At 40.0% G+C, this 8,093-nt stretch overlaps 1 protein-coding gene across 1 annotated transcript; it reads left to right on the top strand.

Moving 5' to 3' along the window:
• Positions 1–1,797: 1,797 nt before the first annotated feature.
• On the top strand, positions 1,798–7,851 carry LOC131233661 (ammonium transporter 2 member 5-like). The gene is made up of 3 exons (XM_058230453.1): positions 1,798–2,575; positions 3,310–3,595; positions 7,021–7,851. The coding sequence occupies exons 1-3, from the start codon at positions 1,970–1,972 to the stop codon at positions 7,569–7,571; spliced, it is 1,443 nt and encodes a 480-aa protein (XP_058086436.1). The 5' UTR covers positions 1,798–1,969; the 3' UTR covers positions 7,572–7,851.
• The last annotated feature ends 242 nt before the right edge of the window (positions 7,852–8,093 follow it).

Below are 8,093 nucleotides of genomic sequence, written 5' to 3'. Positions count from 1 at the left end.
GAATCTAGAGCAATAGCCGTTGTTGGTATTTCCGCTAAAAAATATGAAATGACAGCTCCAGTAAAAGACATGAAATCCTTTTTTACATACCCCTGCTTGTCCAGAAATTTACAAAAACGCCACTGGATGTACCTGGACTAATTGGACTATCCTCACCATTCATCCGGAGGAAAGAAAATTTGAACAGTTGGTTGAGTTTTTCCTTAACCATCTGTTTACTTCCCTCATTGAATAGATAATCTTGTGGTTTTCTGCATCTAGCCCATCTAAGGTGGGGACTGTCTGATGATCGGCTTAGATCTCATACGCAATTGACACATGTAAAGAATCTATCCATTGATTGACAGGGTATGGCACTCTCCCACTGTAGGACCCAACGGAAACGGATTGGCTACTGACCCTGCCACTAGCCAATGGCTAGTGGTCCGTGCTCTGTGGGCCCCACCATAATGTATGTGTTTCATCCATGCCGTCCACCCATTCTTTAAGATCATTTTATGGTATGAACCCAAAATAAGGTTGATCTAAATCTCAAGTGGACCGCACAGTGTTGATTGAACGCCCACCATTAAAAACTTCTCTAGGGCACAAAAGTTTTGGATCAAGCTGATATATATTTTTCCCTTCATCCACATCTGTATAACCTAATCAACAGGTTATATGTCAAATAACCATTACAGTGGGCCTAGGAGGTTTTTAACGGTGGACACTCAATCACTACTGTTTTCCCATGATGTGGTCCACCTGAGATTTAAATCTACCTCAATTCTGGGTTCAAGTCCTAAAATTATCTTTCAAAATGGATGGACGGAGTGGATAAACACATACATCATGGTGGGGTCCACATAACACCAACCACTAGCAAAACGGCGTCCGGACCCAACAGACCAAAGGTCCCGGATCTACCACACCACTTCACGTGTACAGATCACGCTTGATAACTGACCTGGATGTAAGCTTAACCAAATTGCAACTACCCAAATGATAATTTTCTCCATGATCGCTACCTTTCAATCAGTGGGCCCCATTGCGGATAAAGGTACAAAGTCCACTGATCGTACGATCACGATCATCACACGGTGGCTTGCAAGATGGCTGTTAGGGAAACGGATTGGCTACTCCCATTGACATTCGGTGGTCTATGGGCCCCACCGTGATGTATGTGTTTCATCCATGCCGTCCATCTATTTTTATAGATCATTTTATGATTTTACAAAAAAAAATGAGATATATCCCAATCTCAAGTGGACCACATTACAGGAAACATTGTTGAATGAAGTCGACCATTAAAAACTTTTTGGGGGCCATAAAAGTATTGGATCAAGCTGATCTTTGTTTTTTCCCTTCATCTGGGTCTTTATGACCTAATCAACAGATTGGATGTCAGACAAACAGTACAGTGGGCCTTAGGAGGATTTAAATGATGGATATCCAATCACTATTGTTTTCCTGTGGTGTGGTCCACATAGGATTTATACCCCCTTATTTTATAATGAAGCCCTAAAATGATCTTTAAAAATGGATGAACGGAATGGATGAAACACATACATCATGGTGGGGCCCACAGACCACCGAACACCAGCCACTGGGCTGGTGTCAGGGGCAGTAGCCAATCCGTTCCCGGCTGTTAGAATAAAAAGATCAACGGTGCACATTCAAAATTACATGGCACTTTATTTTAATATATCACTAAAAATCACCCGCATATCGTCACGTCCAATACTACAAAAGAAACGCCATCTCCAAAGCAATTACAATTCATTCACCTCTTATATAAACACCACCAAATTCCTCATTTCAAACCTCATCTCATCTCATCTCTCTCTATACATGCATAGCCATAAAACAGAAAAAAACACACATACATAGATCAGAGAAGAAGAGAAAGAGAGGGTGCAATTCCTCTCATCTTCTCCCTTCTTTACCTTCTTCTTCTTCTTTCGTAATTCTCCAGTATCAGACAGCAGAAATGTCGAATTTCACAAATTTCACACTTCCCAAGAACCTCGCTCCAAACGAAGCGAGCCCCGAATGGATGAACAAAGCCGACAATGCCTGGCAACTGACGGCAGCAACCATGGTCGGGCTCCAGAGCGTGCCAGGCCTCGTAATCCTCTACGGTAGCATCGTAAAAAAGAAATGGGCTGTGAATTCAGCTTTCATGGCTCTTTACGCTTTCGCAGCCGTTCTTGTTTGTTGGGTTGGATGGGGTTATCGAATGTCGTTTGGCGAAGAGCTCGTTTTCTTTTGGGGAAAACCCGGTGTTGCATTAGACCAGAAATACCTCCTCTCCCCAGCATTCGCGGGCATGTTTCCAAACGCTACGATGATTTTCTTCCAGTTCGTGTTCGCTGGAATTACTTTGATTCTCATCGCGGGTGCTCTTCTTGGGAGGATGAATTTCCATGCATGGATTTTGTTCGTGCCGCTTTGGCTTACGTTCTCTTACACCATTGGTGCTTATAGCGTATGGAGTCCGACTGGATGGTTGTTCAAGGCCGGAGTAATTGATTATTGCGGCGGATACGTCATTCACCTCTCGTCGGGTGTTGCCGGATTCACCGCAGCTTTTTGGGTAAGGATATCATACACTAGTGTTTTAATCCTCGCCATAGATGAATGTAGAATGTTGAAGAATTTTCTCAATGGACTGCATTCAACTACAAAAATCAAAGGTCAGGATCATTATCAAAGTGTGATTATTGGGTGGTGAAATTGGGCCCCACCATGATGTACGTGTTTTATCCATGCCGTCCATACATGTTGCCAGTTCATGTTAGGGCATGAGAGAAAAAATGAGGTAGATTTAAATCTTAAGTGGACCACCACATGGGGAAACTGTGGGGATTGAATGCCTACCGTTGAAAAGTTCTTGGAGACACATAAGTTTTGGATCAAGATCATATTTTTGTTTTCCCTTCATCCAGGTTTATGTGATTGTATGAATAGGTTGGATAGAAAATATACATTTCGGTGGACCACCAAGATGTTTTCAATTGTAAGCATTCAATCCTCACTATTTCCTGTGGTGTGGTCGACTTGAATTTTATATCTGTCTCATTTTTTGGTACTTGCCCTAAAATGAGCTACAAAAATGAATGGACGGTGTGGATTAAAAAAAATACATCATGGGGCCACGGAGCTTTTCCACTACGCCGGTAGGGTTTCTCGATTAGTAAGACACGTGTCAAATCAGTAGATGAGGCCCACAGGTAGGGTTTCTGGAGTAGTAAGACAGGAAGAAGGAAATCATCAGTGAGACTTTGGAATTTCAGTCCTGTAATATTGCCACTTTTAAATAATGTACAGGTGGGACCCAGGGCAACAAAAGACAGGGAGAGATTTCCACCAAACAACATTCTCCTGATGCTCGCCGGCGCAGGCCTGCTTTGGATGGGTTGGACGGGGTTCAACGGTGGAGGTCCTTATGCGGCCAACGTTGACGCATCTCTGGCCGTCCTTAATACTCACGTCTGTGCGGCCACCAGCTTACTCGTTTGGCTCTTTCTCGACATCCTCTTCTTTGGAAAGCCTTCCGTCATTGGTGCCGTACAAGGCATGATCACCGGCTTGGTTTGCATTACACCTGCTGCGGGTACTTCAATCAAACCACCTTTTCCTAATTTTCTAAATAAAACGCATGACTCGTGCTACACCGGGTCGAGTCGGCCCAGGGGTCAACCCGTTCCACCCGCTTAGAGCTGGCTTTGGGCATTGCTAAATGGGTATTGATTTGGGTCAGGCCCAAAAATGAGGCCCATTTAAGTAAATGGGCTGAATTCATATATATTTCAAAAACCCTGAAACTCGACTCGACGCGATATCTAGCCGGGTCGGGGCGACTCGAAACTCCACCTAGTTTTTGAATGACTTAATGAGGTGGGTATTAATATATATATTTACAGTATATTAAAATATATAAAATGGAAGAAGTTAGCGGTGATTTCATGTATGGTCAGCTATCATGATACATTGGTCCTCCTAAGGAGAATTTTCTGTTCAAATCTCCCCTCCACCACTTTAATCTTTTATTTCAAAGTGGTTGAATGGGCTAGTTAATTACTCCGCTGAGTCAGTGAGGTGGTCACATCGAGTCGACTCAGCGACGGTCTCTAAAACTCAGCCTAGCCAAGCTCGAAATCCAGTTTCTCCGTTACTTCGCTTGAAATCTCTCCGAGTTGATTTGTTTCATTGTAATACATTCTATTTAGTTATAACAAATCTAACTATTTCAAATTCTTATTAGCGGTCCTAATATTTTCAATTTATAATAATTAAAATATTGAACCGAGTTAACTCAAGTCAACCTAACTCAGCTAAACATCAAATCAAGTCATTTTACCCACACATCTGTGGCGTAACCCATGATATAGAGCGGGTCGGGTATAATTTCATGGCCAAAATGGACCAGAAAAGGCCCGATCGGAGGTGGAAGTGATCGGGACTATCAGAACCTTAAAATGGGCATATCTCGCAAATCAGAATGAGTTATCCGATGTGCCATAAATGATTTTGGGTAGAATGAGCTACTTTAGCCACCGAACCCGGCTAGGTTGGGTTGCACACACCAAATTTGTAAGGTTTCATACGATCAACGGTCGAATTTCTGTTTTATTTTAATTTTTACTACTTATAGTAAGTTTTACTTTGATTATAACTCTTCATCCGTTAGGCTTTAGGAGTTGCGTCCAACATGAACAGTACTTAGAATAATTAGGAGAATAACATGGTTGAGCCAAATAGGCCACTTACTATTTTTTGCCCAAAACCATGAGATCTAGTGGAAATCACGATGTCTATAAATAGTAAGTTTACCATTTATAGGAAGTCACGATTTCTAGGAGTTTATATTATTATTTAAGTTGTAAGCTTATTTTTCATCAATCAATCAATTTATTATGAATTTCTAGAAATTATTTTATTTTTCTTATTTTCCTCGTGAATTCAAAGTATCTCTGTGAGGAGTTCAAAGAAGTTTAGTAGATTCAAAATAGTTATCCCTGAGGAAGATAGTGCTCAACCTCAACACATCCTCTCCTACGTCAACCCAACATGAAAGATTAAAATAAAAGATCATTCTTCTCCATAGGTTACTATGAGGCTAGGCAAGCCTTGTACCAAAGCCACCATATAAACTGCCGCATTTTGGCTTATTTTAGCTAATTTACATATTTTAAATCTTTATATCTATTTTAGATATTTTTACATTCAATTATTAAATTAGTACGACTCAAGTGAAGCAAAAAAAAAGGTGTATTCAGTCTCTGGAGGTGGGAGGTACAAAAAAAAATAAAAATGGACAACCTAAATGATGTTTTTCTAGCCATCCCTAAGCTGCATGCACCATGGTCTGCCTTAGGATTTTTCATACAGCCTGTTTTTGGGGCCAGGATAGAACTGGCAACATTATGGAAAGCTCAGGTCTAGCACATCCGTGTAATGTTGTGCAGAATTTTCTATAACACATCCTCATGTGTTGTTATTTTAGGTCGAAACAGAAGCTGGATTTGGGGACATGTTGCATCCATTTAAACCATCTTTCTTTCTTTCTTTCTTTCTTTTATTTATTTATTTAAATGGCCTCACCATGGAATTAGAATATTTCAACCCTTTGATTTCCATCGAACAAGCCTGCTCCACGAGAACACAAATACAAAGACAGTTTTGAGTATCACCCAAAGGCGTGAAAAATAATATTAATACGTAGGGATCTATTGTAGCAAATCTCTTGTAACTGTGGATGTGGATGACTGTTAAAAAACCATGACAATGAGTACCAGCCACCCATTGTTGAAGTTTAGAGGACCAATTCTCCATTACTAGAAACTTCATTTTCAATGAACTTATTAACATGTGCCCAAGATATGCTGGAGATGGAAAGTGTGCCTACCTTTGTTGACTTTCTGATAGCCAGGTGATCAAGTGGGACACACTAAAGATTCTGTAGTGAAATTTCCATGTGGATGATTTCACACCGGATCGTTTCTCTTTTCTACAAGAAAAATTAGGTTTTTTTCCTTAGCTCTAAAAGGTGGCAGATAAAGGTCCCAAATCAACAAGGTTCATGTACCTAACTTCAATTCATTGGGATAAGGCTTAGATAATGATGCCTTATCCCAACTGATTGGATTCGGTTATATGAATTTTTTTCCATTCTAGTTAAAGGGCCACAATTACTTCTGTTAGACCATAGTTCAAGTTTTTTTTAGGGTGTGTTTGATTTTTCAACGGCTGTGTAAATACCCTTGAAATGGGTAATTATTACCATTTCACCCGTTTGAAAATCATTCGAAAATCCATTTTACTTTTTAGCTCAGAAATTGGTTCAAAAGAATTATTTTAAATTTGTGGACCTCAAGGTGATGTATATGATAAATCCATTTCGTACAGCCATTTTAACACAATATTTTAAAGCATGAGCCAAAAAATGAGGTAGATTGAACACTTAAATGGCGCACACAAAAAGAAATAGTGGGCCTGAGAGGTTTTTAATAGTAAGTGTTCGATTTCCTTTTTCTAGTGGCATGGTCCACTTGAGCTTTCGATATGCCTCATTTTTTTGCTTATGCCATAAATTCATCAGGCATAATAGATTAACAGTGTGGATAAGCGATATGCATCACGGTGGGAGCCATAAATATGTCGTGGCATTCTCGATTTATGTGTAAAAATGGGTGTAGTCAAATCAAACATCTAAAAAAGTGAGGTAAATATTGGGGAAATAATTATTACTTTAAAGCCTTTAACTTATATCAACTCACTCCTAACCAGCGCAGTTCTTGATTTCTGTTGCACATGAATAAACTATCTCTAACATAGTTCATGATCATGATTATAATCATGGTAATCATTTGTAACGGCTAATGTCTCCATCAGGAAAGTTATGCCCTCCTGGATCATACAAACAATAGCTGAGATGGGCTACAATGATTTTGGGCATTGAGCCTTGTTCGAATACGATAGCATATGTTTGTTTCGAAAATTAAAATAGCCCTAGATTCTAAAAATACCTATGAACAGGTGTGGTGCAATGTTGGGCAGCCATTATTATGGGGATGCTCTCAGGAAGCATCCCTTGGTACACAATGATGGTCATCCACAAGAAAGTCAATCTTCTAAAACAAGTTGACGACACGATGGCCGTCTTTCACACGCATGCTATCGCGGGGAGCTTAGGAGGTATCCTTTCGGGCCTATTTGCCGAGCCCCGCCTTAACCGTCTCTTCTACGGCAACGACCTAAAATACATTGGTCTTTTATATGGGCTCAAGATGGGCCGGACCAACGCAGGGCTCCATCAACTAGGCATCCAAGTTGGAGGGATTTTATTCATAATTGTCCTCAATATTGGTGTTACTAGCTTGATATGCTTGCTTATAAGGCTTGTCGTTCCACTTCGATTGAGTGATGAGGACATGCAAGCTGGGGATGATGCAATCCATGGAGAGGAGGCTTATGCATTGTGGGGCGACGGAGAGAAGTTTGAGAACTCAAAGCATATTTCAGTTTACGACGTCGAGGATTTTCCATCGGTGAATCCCAAAAGAGGAGGTGCTGTTGAGATGACATGAGGGATTCTTGTTTGAAGGCATGGTTTTGGTTTTTGTTTCATGGGTTTTAAATGTTTCTAGTTTCGCTTGTTCTTGGAGTATGGGGGAATTTGTTAGGTCTAGTTTAGAAGAAAAGATGCTTGTTTTATCGTATGCTGCTATGAGAACTGAAATATGCTTAATTTGTATTTCTTGTCATTAGCAATAATGAAATTCTAGTGGTGTGAAAATGAAATCAAAGCCAAGTGCAACACATCTCATAAATTGATATCAAAGAAGCATAATTTCAAAAAAAAAAGAACTATGCCTGATTGGATTGGTGCAAAGAAAAATGAGGATATGAAAAACCAAACATCACATTTGAGGAAAAGGAAATGTGTGGAAAAGAAATTATGATAATTTACCTTGCTTTAGCACACAATAATTCTTGAGGGAAAAAAATAGTAGAAATGGAAATTGGTTTTCACACCCAACTATGTATGCAGGGAAAAGGTTATCACATGTGGAAATCAATTTCATTTCCATTGTTTTCCACCAATCCAA

This window comes from Magnolia sinica, chromosome 18 (genome assembly GCF_029962835.1).
Source record: "Magnolia sinica isolate HGM2019 chromosome 18, MsV1, whole genome shotgun sequence".
In the NCBI taxonomy this organism is placed as follows: Eukaryota; Viridiplantae; Streptophyta; class Magnoliopsida; order Magnoliales; family Magnoliaceae; genus Magnolia; species Magnolia sinica.
Note: the sequence above shows the minus strand (reverse complement) of the source record. Positions and strands in the feature narration are given on the sequence as shown.